Here is a 19,802-nt window from a genome sequence, read left to right on the forward strand (position 1 = left end):
TAGTACTGTCACTGCATATCCAACATTTACTTTATTGAAATATGTTTCTACTCTCTAAAATGCTTTTTTTTGGGGGGTTGTCCTCCTTCATTTCCCATTTACCAGCCTCAACGTGATGTGTCACCTTTTGTTATTCTTTTTTGGTACAGTAGCTGACATGAATGATCTTTCTATCATTTAGAGTTTAGGGAAGAGACTACCCAAAATGCTGGCAGGATTGGAAAAATCATTTTATTCCACTGGCACATGCATTATTGCATTGAAAAGCAATAAAGCAAAGCAGATTTTAGGGCTGCCCTAAGGGGAGGTTAGTTGATCACACATCCCTCAGTTTAGGAATTTAAAGGACCTCAGAACATGCAGTGCAATAGCAGTAAATGCCTTGTGAGAGAGCCATGCTCAAAAGTATGTTTATGATCCAATCTGCAGGGTGGAAAGGCTAGGTTCTTTATATAGCTTCAGTCGTTGATCCTTGAGTGGAGAGTGCTGCTATGCCAGTCACTTGTAGCCTTTTAAAGACACATTAGTGGCAGCTTTGTAAGAGGCAATGTATTTCACTAAAAGGAAAATAATCTGTTCACAGTTAGGAGTACAGAGAAGATAGAAAGTGGTAACCTAAGGGAAAGCGGAGGCCATCTCTTAGTTTAGAGTATCAGCTAGCCAGTTGAAAAAAAAAAAAAAACAAAACAAAAAACCACTTCAATTGCAAAGGAAAGTGGTTTATGTTTGCTAAATTGGGCTTGTTGGCCAGCACGTCAGCAAGGCTGTCTTCACTTCTTCTGCAATGTAAGAGTCAAAGAAATCCATCTATGCAGCAGTCCAAAACATTAATTTTACAATCTGGTGGATAGTCAGTCTTCCAAACCTTTTGATGTATGATTTTCTTATACACAGAAAGATATATTAAAGTATGGCAATTCTTAGGTACATATAACTCATGCTGGATGAATTCTGCATTTACTTACACATTTGGAGTTGTATTAACTTGAGTCAAGTTTGGAACAGAACTGATTCTTAAAGACTTGTCACATATGCATTGGTCTTGAGAAAAAAAATAAACTCAACTAAACTGTGTCCTCAAGTTACCATCAATTAACACCATTGAATATTCTTGGGAGATATGACTATATAACAAAGGATAATTTTTTTTTCAATTGTTCATTTATTGCAGTATTTTGTAAACGTTTAAAATAATTTTCTCTTTCATCTACAGAGAAAGTATACATACTCTCTTTTGGCCAGCAATATGTGACAGTTTACCGTTTGTTTCTCTGTGATTAATATGTTATAATCACATACAAAACTGGGATTACAAAATAAAGAGAACAGCAGGAACCTCATAAAACCAATATGTTCTCATCTTGTGCATGAAGATTTACCTGCTTCTCTAGCATGTCTTGAGAAGAGATTATGATGTGCCTCTTCGTCTTCAGAAAGACAAACAATTAAAAGAAGTTATAGTAGTAACTTGATAGGAACCAGCTTTGGGGATATTAACAGAGAAAGAATGTCCTCCAGCCACATCACCAAAAGTCTCCTGGAGGGATTTTGTTGCTCAGAAAAAACTATAATCCCTCAATGAGTGTTTTGGTATGCATAAATATGAACAGTGCTCATCTTCCCCCTACTACTCACCATTCACTTGTTTTTGCTATATTTTTAAATTTGTTTCCCAGATGGCTTGAAAAGCATGATGGATGCTTATTGCTGGGGATAAGGAAGAGTGAGTGGTAGAAAGAGACATCATTATAATGGCGTAAAAATATGAAAGATGTTCTGAATACAAGTATCATGACAATGGTAAACCCAATGAAAATACTGTCTGACATTTGCATGGCGTGCCACAGTATTTCCTGTGATTCATTTATATGTTACAAAACACAGTCAATGATTCATTAAAAAGGAGTCTTCTGAAAATGGACCCACTGTTGGCATCCTGCTCTTTCACATCCCTAAACCAAACATACTAAGTAGAAAAAGACTAGTTGTCTTTTCTTAAAGTTGCTTTACATGTTTATTTCCAAAACATGTTTTGCAGTTTAAAGGGGTATATTACAAACTTCCTGGTATACAGATAGAAAGGTTGTGTATAGGATGCTGGCTAATTCTATGCAATAGTAGCAAAGCATTCATTTTATTTTAATGCCATCCTTTATAAATAAATGGCAAATGTGCTTATTTTAATGCTCAGATGATCTTCAAACCAAGTTTACTTCAAGGTTTATAATCAAGATGTAATCATATTTATGTGTGACCTCTGCTGTTTATATATTAATTATCAGTCACAGAGTAAGATTGAAGGGTAAATTTTGAGCTGTTGAAATTGATTCAGTGGTCTATTTTATTAGTAAATGTTTTTGTACAAAAGCTATACATAAAGTCTTGTACCCTCAGCAAAATTCAATGAGAAGCCTTGCAGACAAATCATCATCAGTAACGGGGCTGAAATACAGTATCTTACATCACTCTTTGACTGCTTCCTATTACTTAGAGGAGTGTCAGTAAAGTCCTGTAATAGAGAATTACAGTAGGGAAGAGTAAAGATGTTTAGAAAACATATCTGTCTCTCCTCACAAGAAGTTTAAGGGTACCATTCAGTAGTTTTCTTGAATAAACATCTATAGTTTTTCCAGCCACTAAGTCAAGTTGCAGTAAGTCAAGTTGGACTCTCCCTTTTATTTTCCTTTTTTGCTATAACTCTACCAAAAAAGCCCAAAACAACCCACAAACAACAAAAACATTATATGGCCTAAGCAGCAGTTTTGATTAGGGATAAATGAAGGGTATGTTTTTAATGTTTTGATTCCATGTTAGACCAAAACTTTTTCCTGAAGGCTTAAGAAAGTGAGGAGACAGAAAAAGATTCTTCCTCTTAACCCCCGAAGAACAAAATTTGGTGAGGCAACTGGCTTGAGTTATGAGATGTTCAGTTTCAGCATTCTCTCTACTGGAAGAGCATTACAATTTTGCTGCCTATTTTTATTTTAATATTTTCAGTTTTTCTCTGGGTCTAAACTGGTTTAATTCTCTTGACATATATAGCTCCTCAAGATTCAAACTGATGGAGTTGAGAGGAATTTGGTGTGACATAGTCTGCAGAGAGAGTACATTAGTCACAATTAAGCCTCTTTATTGAGTACTGATAAAATACTAATTTTGAGGGGCTGCTGCATAAAAGATTTCGACAAGTTCAGAAACAGGTGAAAGAGAGGCAAAGTCGTTACCGGTATGGAGCTTTTTAAAATTAAAACAAATTATTTCAAAAAAATTAATTAAACTCCAACAAGCAATCAAGAACATAGGAGACCTTGACCATATTATGTTAAAAGCAGCTATATTTGGAATAAAATAGAAATGAATCTTTTATTTGTCAATTGCCCCCCCAGATGGAAGAGCATATTACACATGAAGTATTCCCAAATGTCATGAGCATTAATGATAACTACTGACAGAAGTCTTCCTCCCAGTCAGTGTGAGAACAATTCCTGTTTAAAAAAATATTTTTAACATATTAAAAAAAAAAAAAAGGAAAAATTTATGTGCCAGAAGTTAACATTTTACTTCATTTCTGTGCTAGAAAATACTGAACTCCAATATCCATATATTAATTTGTTTAAAATTCTGACTGCTAAATTTAGCTCAGCTAAGATCTGGGTGATAGATTTGGTGATAGTCCAACTCTTCAGCTGCAAATTGCATCTTTCCTTAAATTTTACTTGAAGATAATTTCCTGAGAGCTAGTGAGCCACTTGTGCAAAGGCTTCCATTTGATTTACAACGGGATTTATATTGTGTGTGAACCACAGTCGCAGTCCTCATGTAAGAATAATAAGAACATCAGTGGGCCAGACAGCATGACAACATGGAACATCCCCTGCCCATCCAAACCAAGAAGTATACAAGCATAATGTTCTTGATAGGTAGATACCACTTCAAATCAATGCAAGAACAAATTGTGACTGCTTGAATTTTTTAACAGTGTATTTTGGGCTATGTTTTGTATTGCTAAAATAGGATTGTCAGTAGTTCTAGTAAGATAATACAATGTTGAATTTTGAATCCATGCTTCCTATTGTTCTTGACTTTTTGTATTAAATCTTAAGTGTAAAACATTTTATGCTAACATTATTTTCTGTAAAGTATTGAGCCTTTGACATAACTTGAGAGATTATTTCAGTAACAGCTTTGAATTCACAACTTGGAATATTCAGAAATTTTTAAATTCACAAGTTGGAATATTTACACTTAGCTGCCCCTGGCTTGCCAATGAGCAAACCCTGTTATTAAAATAGGTCTCCATCAGTTAAGCTAAATAATTTAAACTTCTTTTTTTGGGGGGGAGGCCTAATTCAATTGATTTAAAGTCATTGCCCTTGAAACAATACAACTATAAGTGATGTATTACATATTTTATACAAGACCCTGACATTTTTGTATGGTGTTTCTAACAAAATATAACAGTTATTTGTTTTTGCTTTATTCCTTGCTTCTTTCTTTTGATGTAGTGATATCACCTTAAGGTGAGAACACTGTTCTTTTGTTACATATATGTCTTTTTCTGCAATGTGTGTGAGCAGTTTCAACAGCATAATTTAAATATACCCTGTCATTAAAATGCATGGTAAATGTATGCTGATCTAACATGCACTGCAAAAAAGTATTACTGACAATATGTCTAAAAGTTTTCTGAGGTCTAAGCCAATTTTAGTCTCATTTGCTGAAGTGTAAATAAGATATCATTTTGCTAAGAAGAACAGAACTCCCCTTTGGTCTGTAATGACTATCTGCTTCTTTCCTTCATTTTCTTTTTTTATTAGAGCAACTGAAACTTTTCAACAATATTTCATCCCAGAAATCACTAACATCTACTTTGTTGAACTGACACTTTTAAAAAAACAGAGGAACCTGAAGTAGAGTTGCAGGGTGTTTCAGCAAATACTGGTAGAGTAAAGTTTTATAGATTTTGTAGTATTGTCTTTGCAGACACTAGGGAAGGAAGATTGTCTTCCTTGCAAATACAAGTAATAGTCAACTGTTTTATGTGCCATGCATACTTTGTAATTAATCTGACAGAAATTAGAGCAAATCATTCTGTGTTTCTTATTTGAAACAGATAACAATGAACTCAGTGTCTTCAGTTCAGGCAAATTCATAAGTTGTGGCTTCCCCACTTGTACGACTTGATGGATGTGTCACCCATCAAAGTTTTTGCAGGCACTTCTATAGTGTTTATCAGCGCAAGTGGGGTGCAGTGACATCGTGGTACTATCACTAAAATTCTATATTTTCCCACAGGCTGGTGAGCTTAACTCTTAGTTATGCATTTAAACAATAGCTTGCTATATATCCATAGATACAGCATATATGAAGTGTTATAAGTCTGGCTGTACTGTAAAACCTCTTCACATGGATTTATGAAAATGAGTGTGGCTGATTTTGACTGCATTAGCCCATCTCTAAAAATTCACTCAGTATGCAATATGGTTTGACTTGTATTAATAGGTTTAAAACTTACAATGCATATCTCATTCCTTGAGTACAGAACTGAAAAATCAATGATTTCATTAGATTATGTAGTTTTTTATACACACACACTACTCCTTTGTACTGCAAATATTCCATGGGTTTTTTTTGACAAAACAAGATTGTTTTCTTCATTTTGCATATATTGAACTACGAATGTCTACTGGAAAAGATGAAAGATGGTTGGCTGGTTATTTTTTTGAGTTTGTGTTAACCTACACATGTTTTAAAAGTAGTCTGCGTTCTGAGATGACATTTCAAATTACTTTTCTGTCATCCAGTCATACATACATACAGCTGCTGTGTGTATATTTATTTATGAAACAATGCTTAAATGCCAGTTTAATGGTCAGAAGTTCATTCATGCAAGCCTGAATATAGGGTATGACTACTCTTGTGGTAAATACCATCGGAAAACTACAACTTTTACATCAGTAATTATTTGGCATGATAGAAATAAAGTCAAATGAACTGAAAAAGTAACAGAAGAGATTTGTCTTTTATTTATGCAGTGAATGTCTTTAATCTTGCTATCTTCCTGATGGCAAATTATTCTGCTGAATAGCTCATATAATATAATAACTTCAGCTGAGTTTTGTTCACTTTTACTCAAACTAAATAGCCCCTTATGCTGTAAGTTAGGAACAGTTCAATAATACTGCTGTTGAACTCATGCTTTTGAATTAGGTATCATCCTAATTTTGACGTATTTGGAATGCTGACGAATGTGAAGTTTTTGAAATATTGGAAAACATTGAAATATTGAAGGCCACTGTAAAAATCAAGCACTTTTGTGGAAAGCCTGGTGCTGCTGGAATGGTCATTTTTGTTGTTTGTGATTTAGACCTTTTCAGCTTGATTTTGTGCAGAGCATTAAATATTCTTAAGCAGAATTCCTGAGTTAAATATCTCCACTGGGAGCTTACAGCTGCAATGAGATACTCTTCATTGTGTGGAAAGAGAGTAAGATAGAAGAACTTAATATTATCATAAAGTTAGCAGTTTCAGTATCTTGAATTAAAAAAAAAATTCTGGCAGTTGACTGGACTTTTTGATTAAAGGCTTGTTTAAATATCATGACAATGAGACAAAAGAGAAGGATCACAGAATACAAAAAATAATTTAGGAACTAGTGATTTAACTAAATCTTTGTGTATATACTTTAACTTCACCTTCAGCAAGCAAGCTAGTAATACAGATCATAATTGCTTTGAGTGAATGTAACTTCAAAAAAGTATGTTTTTATTAGTTGGGTGCAGTGGTTATGATTTTTCTTTCATGTTGCTTTAACTATGTGGTGCTGTTTCTTGCAGCTGGATGAAGAAGCCTCGATGTGGTGTGCCTGACCAAACAAGAGGTAGCTCCAAATTTAGCATTCGTCGGAAACGCTACGCGTTAACAGGACAGAAATGGCAACACAAACATATCACTTACAGGTACCAAAGATATTCATATAGATGTATAAATGTCACTAGTAGTGCTGACTTTTAATTTAAAGTAAATATAAAATTCTGAAATATTTTTCAGTATTTTGAGAAGTTTATTGTTATTATGTGATATAAAAATGCCGATTTGGATACCTCTTGGATAAGTATGTATGTGCTACATAGGAACCAAATTATTTTCTTGGATTAAAATTGCATGCATATAGTAACCAGTAAATTCTCTGAAGCTTTCAGCATCAATTTAACTCCCAATATGTCTTTAACCTAACCTTTCAACCCTCTCGGCAACTTCTCAGGGAATATTGCTCTGAAACTGGAATCTGTAATGAAACTCAGATCTCTAATTTAAGTATGTAAAATAGGTTATTGAAAGGAGTCAGTCTCTGCAAAATGTAGGTGCCTACAGGTCTGTTCTAAGTACAAATGAATTTGATTATAATTTGGGGAGTCACTGACCCAACCATTTCCTGCCTACGTGATGATGGGCACAGGGTTGTGTGCAGGGGGGTACATCTGTATAACTCTTGAGTCTGGCATGTAGTTTACAGAGTATGTTGCCTACTGTCAGAACTGATCTTTGCAGGGAAAGTTAGATGCAAACTGTGTACTTGCTAGACCTCTGTCAACCAAAGAGTGTCATGTATGTAATATAAAATCTATAATTTGTCAGCAAACTGAGAATTCCTATACAACCTGTTTAAAAATTTACACAGCCTCATTGGGATACCTGTAATATATAACAAGGGTAAGTTCTGACGGGTAACATAGTTTTCAAATTCATTAACTGATGTTATTATTCATGAACCCATATAAGTATTACATTTTAAGTTCATAAGCTCTAATGTTCATATAGATTGTTCTTCATACCACAGTGAAGAGGTAATTTTATTAGTAACTCTGTGTCAATACTATGGCTTGTGTGTGAATTGGAGAATTCTATTTTAAGACATTACACACTGATATAACTTCAAGCAATAGAGAAATGACTGCCTTGAGATTAGTATGTTGCATTGGCTGGAGTCCTTTATTGTTAATGTAAATGTAATACATAGCTGGTTAGGATAAGAATGCCCATTTACAGCACTCTACATTTATCTGCATTTTAAAATTTAAATGTAGTGTGTGCACACGTATGGCAAGGCATGTATGGTCACCTACAAATATGTGTGGTATTCTATCCCTCTGATTTGTACAGGGTCTGATTCTCCATTTCATTGCAGGATTTTTTACAACAGTCTAAATCCTGCCACTTGTATATCTTCTGTACTGTCACCCAAGGCATTAATCATAATAACAAACAAGGGTGCCTGGTATTAAACTATGTGGCAACTATCTAGTAATCTTTCTCACTTTGAAGAATTTATAGCAATTCTTTACCTCCTGCCTTCCCTCTTGTAAAATGTTCACTCTCTCACTTTGACAAGACCTCTAGTCAACCAAAGCTTTGAAGTGAATAAGCCTATAATATATTTTGTTGTGAATTACAGACCAAAAGACATTTAAAGTAGAAAACCCAAATTTTAATAGAATAAAAAATACAATATTAATCTTTCTGAATTAAAAAAATAACTCAAAGCAAATAAGGGCAACAAAAAAGGAAATAAAATTCTTCACACGCTTCTCCTCACCTGCTTTGTTCTTCCCAGCAATTCCCTGCTTACAGGCTTAATACCAGTTAACTGAATGACATTTTAAGTTGCTTTGTTCCCTAAACTTTTGATCATATCTCTAGCATCACTTGTCTGCTCCATTTTTCTCAGTGCTATGTCTCAGTCTCTTTATAACCTGCAGGTTTCCAGCTGCATTCTGTGTCTTCCTGGCCAGTTGGACCCTGTAGTCTGAAGTGTGCCTGCTAAGCAAGCTCAGTAATTCCTCCAATGAAAGAGTGATTTCTCCCTCATTTCAGTGTCTGCTACCTCCTCCACTTTTCTGGAAAGCAAAACCAAAACCCCACAAAACCCACCCTCAAACCAAGCGCCACCCTGCCCCAGCCCCAAACAGAAACACAGAATAAAAAATAAATAAGATGCCATCCGTCACAGTTATCCTATCGTAGGAGTGCACTCACCAGCTTTTCTGAACAGGAAGGTTAATAGAAAAAAAGTGTTTTGTGGACATACCCATTATGTTAAAAAGAGACCAACAGATGAGCAGAACACGGACCTTAACAGCAGTTAATGGGTTTTCCTAAAATATTTGGTGATTATTTTTTGCCAAGGATTTTGGAGTAGAGTAAGGCAAGCTTTTCAAATTTGATCCTTTGTTGCTTATTTCAAGAAAATATTTAGTATAATACTGTAAATGTATAAGCTCTTGTTTGACTCTGTGAAATACGCAGATGTGGAGTTCTTCTTTCTATGCATCACTGTCAAATAGGTGCAATACCAGCGCTGAGGGGAGCCCTTTGAAAGATACCAAAAGCTACATTTACCACTTACTATCTGTCTGGCTACTTGGTCTTAGAGTATATTCTCAGATGCTCTATTTAAATGAAACAATTATAACTTCAGGCAAAACATCAAGAATTTATTAATGGAAAAATAGAATTGAGATCACATATAAATGCATTTTAAATTGTATCTACTTACGTTTTTACTCTAGCATTTTCTGTCACTCATTTTTTCCCCAAGAATTTCTCCTGGCACCTGTTAAATTTAAATTAATTAACGTTGTTCAAAATATATTTCCTCTTTGATTGTCCCTGTAATCATGGGTAAGAGGATCAAAACAGATACATGTGACATAATATTTTTTCTACATTTCCATATTTTCAATTTGTAATTTTTGAAGCTGAAACACTACCCCAAAATTTCAAGATGGAGCTTCAGAGAAGCAACTTACTATTATAATTTACATTAATTATGTCCTTTTTGGCGACATATTACATTTTGGACTTAGGTGATAATTACTCTTAGAAAACAATATGTCTGCAGAGAGTATCAAAATGCAGATTTCCAGTATTGGGAACGTCAGCATGGAATGGGCATTGTGCTGCATTAATTATACTTTCTCTCCCTCAGGGAATGCAGCTTTCTGCTTATTTGAACTGGTGAATAGAGTGTTAGAATTTCTGTTTCTAATGAAGTTACACAGCAATATTACTTACTGTTCTTTTCTGCCTGGTATAGTTCATGCCGGTATACCATGTAAACATTATTAGTACTTATGTTATATACTAACATGATTTTTACAAAGAGAGAAACAGAAAGTGATTATATGAACCTTTTTACCAGCCAGAAGAGTATAGGAGTGAAGGAGAACATCTAGAGTACATGAAAATTATAGCCCCATTACAGAACAGACTACAAAGATCTTAATGATATGGTGTTGATTCTTCCTTAGTGTTTTAGACTGTATCAAGTTACACAAGAATCTCTGAACATTATAAAGAGTCAGAGAAGAAATCTATGAAACCTATTAAGGGATTTTTTTTTTACTTTTTTTTTTTTAAGGGCATGTTTACAAGGACACTTATGAGTCTCAAAAACCAATCACCTTACCTAGGGAAGTAAATCATGCAGCACTTTAAAGAAACAACAATGTGAATCAATAAAGCAATCAGCTTTGTAAAAATAGAACATAAATGTTTATATGTCCTTTTTAGACAGAGAATTATTGAATATAAAGTACTCCTCATCAGAATTCTGGGCATACTATTCATAATTTTAACTCCAGCAGTCAGTCATTGCTCAGATTATTCAGTCTGCAGAACACTTTTGCAAATAAAATTGGAGAATGCTCTCTAATAAGCCAAGATTTGCCTTTAATTACAAACATTACTTAGAACACATAACAATTTAAAATAAAAGAAAATAATAATTTGAAAGGTATGCTGCTTTATTTTGCTGAATTGAGGAAGAAAAAAATCCCAATTTGATAATTCAGCAATACGTAAAATTTTAATTGGTGGAGGAAACTTAATTGTAGATGGTCAATGGCTTCATCCCATACTAACTAGAATTAATTTAATCTTTTTCTTTACTTCAGTGGGCATTGTGTCAAGCCCTAGATTAATGTCTTTTTCCTTTCTCAACAAGTTGAATACAACCTGGATTTCAGCTCTCCAAAAACCGACAGATGATGAAAGATTTGGACATGTCTAACTTTATGCTGCCCAGTTAAATGAATGAAGGCTAGTTGAGAGCTTCAGTATGCAATGAAAAGTCCTATCTGGCTTGTTAACCACAGACTATGTTATTTCTATGGTCTGAATGATCCATATTGTGTGGAATATGGAAAGAGAATTATTTTTGGGTGTTTAAAAGCCACACTGAAAAGTAAGAAAATACTGAATTAAGAAAAAAACTTAGAAAACACTGTTGATTCAAAGTAGCAACAAGATTTTTTAATAAAATAATATTTTGAGTATACTACTACAGAAGAATATTTAAAAATATTTCCTAAATCAAGGAATTGCATACCTTATTAATCATACTTGTCACAAAGTCAGTATATGCTGAATTTCCTTGATTTCAGTTTGCTCATGAGTGAAAGAAGGTTAGCTCTGTGTCAATATTGAAATGAGAACACAAGCTTTGCACTGTGATGACTTTCACACTGCATTATTTTTTAAATATATGGCTATACTATTTCAGCATCAAGACATGAGCATATTTTCTTCCCATTAAAAATGAAAAGCAGACATAAGGGGAAATAATGATTATCTGTTTTTTTTCAGAGATGCCAAGAATGTCCTAACTTTAACAAATTTGTGAATAACTGAAATGTCTGAAAACTTTTCTTCAATACGCTAGCAATATTCTGTGCTTTAATTCAGTTGTACCTGACTAATATATTTTGAAACATGCCAGAAGCATTTACAGGATTGGGCTGCATTTTGATATAATTTTTTCCCTACATACATATGAGGCCTACAAGACCTTAAGGCAGTGGAAATACCTAAATACATGCTCTAGAATCCTACTCTACCATTTTAAGTCACTAACAAATTTTGAATTAGAGCACACGGTGGTATAGAAAATGCATGCAGATTTATATTGAAAAGTGATACCTCCAGACGTGGAAAGCATTGTGAGTGGGATGGTGAAGAAGTTTTCAGGGTCCTCTGAAAACAGATGTTTTCAAAAAGACCCACCCATGAGTTCTTAGCATTCCTACTTATATATTTTGCTGGAATTCTGATGATTGACAGCTGCAAATCTAGAAAAATAGTAATTTGTACTAGAGAGACTACTTATTTTCTACCATAAAGTTCTTATAAACTGTTGGACTACCATAGGGCTTCGATCCTGAAGGACTAATAGGACGAGGATGCTATGATTCCTGACACTAAGCATTAGCTTTTTGTAGTAAGCATAGATGCAGAATTAGATGCTAATTAAGGCTCTATTAAACATTCTTTTGTCATTATAACTGCATCTCCTACCAGCTTTCAATCAGAAATACCATTAAAAATGCAATTCTAGTCAAACTGATAATACACAGGAAAGTTTCCAGTATCTAGCTACCTGATATCTGCTAGTGCCGTTATAGGCAATGTTTAGGAATCTGAATAAAATGGAATACTTGAATTCCTGAGGGTTGATTTAAGCATATTTATCCCTCTGTTAAAGCTTGATGCTTTCCCAAAGTCTAACTTACTAAAGGTAATGCTTGCCCTTTTCTTAAAGAACTGTTAGCAGTGTTATATACCTTAGGATTTCTAACCTCTGAATGTAAGGGGAGAGGACATGTAAAATGTACCTAATAAAAGGCGATTAAATCACAGTGTGGCGATTCTAAAATTTATGCAATGAAAAAAGTGTAGATAACTGTAATTGTGAGAGAGGATTCCTACATAACAATCAATTAAACCAATTAGTTATTCTTTTCCACACTGCAATTAACAAAAAAAATGCTCTGCACTATATGTATTTTTAGTGTCAGTCTTCTTCACATAAAATTTGAATATTGTAGAATATCAGTTCTCATTTCTTTAATACTTATGTACTTCAGCAATCCTGAAATAATTAAATATTTGAATATCAACATGCTATAATTGCAAATGTTTATGTTGCATTTTAGTCATTTTAAATTAATTAGTAGTAAATTATGACATGGGATTACTTAGAACATCTTTCCTATAAAACCATTTATCTGTCAAGTGTTTTGCTAATCTTGGTTTTGTATTTTGGAAATCTCATCTTTGTCAATTTTCCTTTCCTTTTAATGAATCATGGGGAGAATATTATCCATGAAACAGAAGAGGCAAGAGAATTATGAATTCTTTCCAACATGGCAGCAGTAGGTTGACTTTTAATGTGGTCACAGAACAAGAAAATCCAAAGCAATAGTTCTGACTAGGGTTTAATCAGCTGAGGCAGGAGCTATATGAACTGAGATCACATTTTGCATGAGAAACATTCTTAGGTTATAGCTACAAAGAGTTAGGAAAATGAGACTGGAAAGAAGTTCAAGCTAAGAAAACCCACATCAGTGAGAGATTAATGAAACAACTTGATAGAAAGTATCTCTAGAGAAATGGTGGTGCAAAATGAAATATATCTTTGACCAGAGGTAATCTATTACTTTCAATAAAAGTAACAGTGGGATTAAAAAAAAAAAAAAAAAGAAAGAAATCTTTGGTTCAGTTTAGGTTTGATTTACAGCAATGGCAATGAGAAGGTAGTTTCAACAAGTTATTCAAATTTAAGCTATGTTTCAATTCATTTTATCTTAACTGTTTCATATCATACAGATCTATAATTGGCTTACTTCAAACAGATTACCGACTGCATCTTTTTACCTACTCAGTTGAATTTCCTGCTCTTTTATCTTCTGTGTGCTTTCTTTCTTTAGAATGGGGTTTCCATTTTGTGACTTTGCTCCAAGAAAATCTTGGAATTTTTGAGAGAGGTGGCATTGTAGAAATATTTTCCCCATTTATATTTAATAGAAATATTGATGTTCTAAAAAGAATAAAAGATCATCTTGTATCACTATAATTACCTATTAATTCTAAAAGCACTCATTAGTATCCAGTCTAATCAGCACAACAGCGTAGTAAGATATTGTTAATCTTGTACTCTGGATTTAATGCACAAATGAGCATAGAACAAATTTAAAAACAGTATTTATTATATGCAGTAGAGAATAGAAGTATCAAAGTCTACAGGCCATGAAGAAGTCTGTCACTGAGTTATTGCAACTCTTGTGGAGGCCATTACTGCTAAGGTAAGCAGCAATAATAAGCTTTATGCATTTCGAGCTTTGTCTAGCCTTTGCTGAACTGCCTCTTGGGTCTATCTTAGGTCAGAAGGGTTGATTTTATATGCAGAATTGTAGCAATTTATATGAAAAATATAACAAGCTGTTCTAATGACAGCTCATGAAGGAAAAAAGGAACTAGTGAAATTTAATGGCAAATATGTGCTACTTAATGTACTGTAGTTAAATTTCAGATGACTGATTTTACAAAGCCAAGTGAGGTATATCCTGACAGCCTTGCAGGGCTCCTGAAGCTGTTGCAGCCAAAAATGTGTCACTGAAACATGGATAATTTTTTTTGAGGATATTTTGGGGAAGGAGGGGGAGGGGAAGGAAAACCCAAATCTTTTCTAGAATCACTAGGACTCAGAACTTCAGAATAACAGTCTCCAAAACAAGACTCTGAAGGCATCTGTAGAAATAGTAGATCAGTGTGAAAAGTGTATAACACTCATGAAATCTCTTGTGCAAGACATGGATTTAAAAGCTATAATGACTAAAGCAACTACCTGGTTGAAAGCCATGTTTGCATCAAACAGCAATAATAACCACAAAATACTGTATTCAATTGATACATGGCTGTGGTTGTCTAAGAATAACAGCCTTCAAAATTTATACAAAGCATCACTCAGCTTAGTAGTTTGTAAAAAATTACTTCGAAGTAAATATTTCATCTTACAGATCATCTTTTGCTTACTAAAGTACTTTCCCTTTGGAAGGAATTGTATGTTCTTCAGTCTCTTTATAAGGTTGCACTGCTGATCTGGTCAAGGTCAGCATTGGATCTTTCTCTCTAATGAACACCTTTTCTGTGAAATGATCACTAGACTTGGAGGTTAGGAAAGTAATATTTAGGAAATATTGTTTTCTTATTGTGATGGCCTTTGTCTTGCTATGCTGCCACATTGCAATAGGAGTGGTTCTGAGTTGGCATGTCCTTCACTTATTTTTACTTGAGCTCCATTATCTGGACATGCTTAGTGCAAGATACCCAGTTCCTTTTTTTGTTACCAGTGACAGTTACCACTATTTTAGGTGACTGCTGGCTGTAAGATGTAGAGCCAAATGTAATAGGAAAAGGGTTCATATAAGACTATTTGCTATTGCAGTGATATGTCTAAACTGAAGACTTTTAAGTCCTAGAATCTCTGGTAGTTGAAACATTGTCTGTGTGGACTGATCTTCTTCCTGTACTTCCCCTTTGGAGGTTATATGATCACTACCATAACAGAAATGTAAAATAACTTGGACTTCATATGTCTACATTGATGAATTATTCTAAGCAAAGTTCCCAGCTAGACAACTTCAACATTCGTATTACACACAGTATTGGCTTGTGTTAAACACATTAAAATGGACAATCATTTTCTGGAAATACTCTTATATTGGAATAACTACTGATTTATTTAGTTTCTTTTAGAAGCTACATTTTTCAGTATAATCTTACCCTTTCCAGAAGGTTGTTGTGGAAGCCAGAGATCTGTCTTGTTTTAATACAGAATGTATGCTTTGAAAAATCTTTCCTCTTGACAATGAATCTTGAGATGTAGGATGCTATTTCAAAAGTAATTCAGTAGCTGAATCCCCTGGAAAAGGTCTCCCATCATGGGTAGTCACCCCTAGTTAATGTGGGTGAAACTAGCACAATGGCTTATTTTTCCATTTGTAATCAAGGACTAAAATTTAATTCTGTGCACGAAAAGCAAGAAAATGTGAAGTGATATGGTTTAAAATATGACTCAAACCCTTTTAGACCAAGTAATTCATCCACCAAGTAATTTACCACCAATACAAAATTCTGATCTGTTTTTATCTGTTTCCTAATGTCACATATCACATCACAGCATAAGACCATCCTTTTGCTGTTTACATAAACCCAAAGTGTGACTTAGACCCACTACTAAGATTCCTAAATGCAAAACAATAAAAAAAACCCCACTATATCTTTCAGATGAACTTTTCCTACATCAAAATATCAGTTTTGCTAGACATATTCTATTTTCTATGAAAGCCCGTTGATTTATTTGCTGTATTCATTATACGTAGCAAATAACAGAGGCTCTAATCCTTCAAGGCACTGTGCTTAAGACAATTTACGTGCTTTAGAAAGCACACGGCAGGACTGACTAAGAGAAAATTCATCAGCTTTGTAAGTGGTATTCTTAGCATAGCAACAGGTTAACTGTTGTCAAGTTTTTGGTAGTGGCAGTGCAAGTGTGCCATTGTGAGACGTTTTGATTTAGTGCCACATGACACTCTGGTTGTAAAATACTGTACATTCTCAAGGGGCACAGGATGAGTAGCTTATGAACTTGCTAACTAAAACATGTCAAAAAAGTAATTCACAAAGGAAGGAGCTTTCAGAGAGGAGTTCTGCAGGGATGATAGTTGGTCCAGTGCATCCAATATTTTTTTAATCACCTGAAAATCAACACAACACTGATCATAAAATTACTGAGGGTAACTAACTATGAGGAAAGGGCATCATACAAAGCAATTTGAATCACTTGACATTTACATCATATAGGGTAAGGCTGCCCCTACAGATCAGAGGACTTTTTCTCTCCGACAGCAAGATCAGTACAGCAGTACTTTGTAGTTCTGACAGAGTCAGTATTAAAAGAACATTGCAAAATTGGAGTGAATTCAATAAAAATCACAGAAAATATTTAATAGACTGGAGAAAATGTCTTATAGTAAGAGATTTAAAGAGTTCAAACTTTTAATTTCAAAGAGACAACAAAAAGGTAATGAATTTGCAGTGCAGAAATGTCTTCTAAATGTCTTTTTTAGGGGGGAAAAATGTTCTTAAAGCTCATGTATGTGGAAGAGAAAAGCAGAACAAGAACCAGTGTTACAAACCAGACAAATAAGAGAATAAGCACAAGTATGTAATGACTGATTAAATCTTCTTTGGAACAAAAGATCAAGGGAAGCAGTGAATTCTCTCAGTATATTATCTTCTAATCTGTCATACCTCTTTGGAACATCCATACTAGCTAAAGAGAAATAATGCTTTGGTTAGACTAGCATTATTGGACTCAACACAAGAATATTTTTGAGTGGAAGTCAAAACAGATAACTTTATGTTTTTTACATGAATCTATGAAGAAAATATTATATATGTGAAGTCAAATCTATAAAATTAGACTTGAAGGTTTTATTTCCATTTATATAAACTTACAATGCCATATAATCAAGCACATTTAATGCACCAAACAAGTCAATCAGTCCAGGTTTATTCATGAAAATATTTTTGTTCTCCATTAACATGCCACACTGTATAAACTTACATAAATCTTACAGATACTCTAGAACTACGTAATTTCTGAAATTTGTGCTGGACATTCAGTCAAGCACATGTCAAATGAAAAAAGAGCATCTGATTGCAGCAGTTTCAGAACAAACACAAACCTAATGGAGTTTTTGCTGGCCATATGAACTGAGTAAAAATGATGGAGGAAATTGGATAGGTCTGAAATTGATTATTGCCATTCTTTTCTTGAATTCAATAATAAAAATAAATGAAATTTTTTAAAAGGATGATCCCACTATAATTTACTAGTAACTGTGACTCTGAACTCAACTGTAATTCTGATGGTTTTTTGCCTCTTATGTGTGTCATTTGAAGAAGTAGTGGAGAATGAAATTTCTGTTTAAATATATATTTATGAATTAGCACATAATTATCTTCTATAAAATTATTTCTCTGATGAATTCTACAGTTTTATGTAAGATTTATAGAAGTAATCAGATCATAAAAGGACATCTTAGCCTATATTGAATTAAAAAAGCTTTGTTTCTGATAAGTTACAAATGCAACAAGAACTGTTTTTAAGGCTTTGTGAATACTGGTTGGTGGTCACAGAATGGAGCTCTGCTATTGTTTATGTATTCACTAAGAAGTTAAAATTTCATTTAACTGGAAACACTTCTTCTGATCAGAAATGACATGCCATTCTTTAGCTGTGAAGGATTCCAATTGTTGTCCAGGAGGTAAACAGTCAGTGGTTGATTAATCTGGTTATCCCACTGTTAAGAATTTTTCATTTTAAAATATTTTTAATCTTCTAAAAATAAGATTTTTGTACTGCTGAGTGAAACCTAGCTAACATATAATAAGTGCTGGCATAAAGGGCTATGCAGATTGACACAATAATTTCACACCAGCTTGTTTAAAAATACTCTTCTTAAAGGATATAATGCTAGACTAGCACGTTTTATTAAAAGCACAGTGCTTTTAATAATTAGGGGGAAATGGATGTAAGCAGTGTCACTTAGCACTTGCAAATTTAATCTATTTAACGTTTCTCTGTTTCTTTCAGCATAAAGAACGTCACTCCAAAAGTAGGTGATGCTGAAACTCGTAAAGCCATTCGCCGTGCCTTCGATGTGTGGCAGAATGTAACTCCTCTAACGTTTGAAGAAGTTCCTTATATTGAATTAGAAAATGGCAAGAGGGACGTTGATATTACAATCATTTTTGCATCAGGTTTTCATGGAGACAGTTCTCCCTTTGATGGGGAGGGAGGATTTTTGGCTCATGCATATTTCCCTGGGCCAGGAATTGGGGGAGACACTCATTTTGACTCAGATGAGCCATGGACTTTGGGAAACCCCAATCATGATGGTAAGAGAAAATTTCAGTATAAACAAAATAAATAAATGGTATGAATTTTCAGCTAAAAGAACTATTTCCATGCTTCCCTGTCCCTGAAGTCACACAGTTTTCTGTCCTAAGTTCACCTTACTTTAGAAGTGTCTTTGCTTGATTGGTCTATTAGAATCTGAGGCAGAAAAGTTTCTGTCTAAATGTAAGTCACAGTATGAAAATGTGTTTCTCTTGAAAAACATTGAATTCTTTTTAGGAACCTTTGTGTTCATTCAAATATTGTACTGTTGAATATTTACATAAACTATAATTTTGAAATTGTTTGCCATTTAGATCTTATTTAGGTTTAGGAAAAATGTGGAATGTTCTTTAGCAGTGATATAAGAGAGGTTAAGAAAAACTGAGACTACCCACCAGTACAGTGGATACCAATGTACATAAAATCTAGTCTTCTCCAGTTTTTCTTTATGGTGGTACAGTGGCAGCATTTAAAGTCAACTCTTAAAGATGCCATTCCAAGAACAGAGTTAGTGTTTTCCAATAACTTTTGAACGTCTTTTGGAGTTGTTAATTCCAACAATAATTCAAATTTACTTAAGCTGCACATTCCCCGTAGTCAAATAAATGACTGCGTAGTGTACTTGACGTACCTAAAATTTACCAGATCAAGATTAAAGATACTCTTTAAAGTTACTTTTCACAGAAGTATAGTCTGGCCCTTGCCGAGCTCCAAATTCATGTGACTAAATCACTGCCATTATCTAGGAAACCTAATTTAAAGCTAGCCTTTGCATCTCTGCAGAACAGTATCGAAGAAGAGTTTTTTGTAGACATACTCTGTGTTTGATGTTTTGATGCTTTGACAGGTTTTGGTTCCAAGTAGCCTCAGTTGTCCTAGTAGATCTCTCTAAGCCAGTTACAGAGTGGAGAGAGTCTCTTCAGCAAACAATGATGCACAAAAGATGATTCACAGATGCACAAAGAGGATGTTTCTGGCATACAAAAGATGATAAAGA

The 19,802-nt window shown here is 34.1% G+C and overlaps 1 protein-coding gene across 2 annotated transcripts in view; it reads left to right on the forward strand.

Annotated features, from left to right (window-relative positions):
- The window catches only part of MMP16 (matrix metallopeptidase 16), a 188,546-nt gene that overhangs the window by 90,822 nt on the left and 77,922 nt on the right, over window positions 1–19,802 (forward strand). For both annotated transcript variants that reach the window (XM_030012193.2, XM_030012194.1), the window contains 2 exons: window positions 6,837–6,959; window positions 18,500–18,804. In XM_030012193.2, the coding sequence (XP_029868053.1) occupies window positions 6,837–6,959; window positions 18,500–18,804 (428 nt within the window). The remainder of the gene's footprint in view (window positions 1–6,836; window positions 6,960–18,499; window positions 18,805–19,802) is intronic.

The sequence above is a fragment of the Aquila chrysaetos genome, chromosome 4 (genome assembly GCF_900496995.4).
Source record: "Aquila chrysaetos chrysaetos chromosome 4, bAquChr1.4, whole genome shotgun sequence".
In the NCBI taxonomy this organism is placed as follows: Eukaryota; Metazoa; Chordata; class Aves; order Accipitriformes; family Accipitridae; genus Aquila; species Aquila chrysaetos.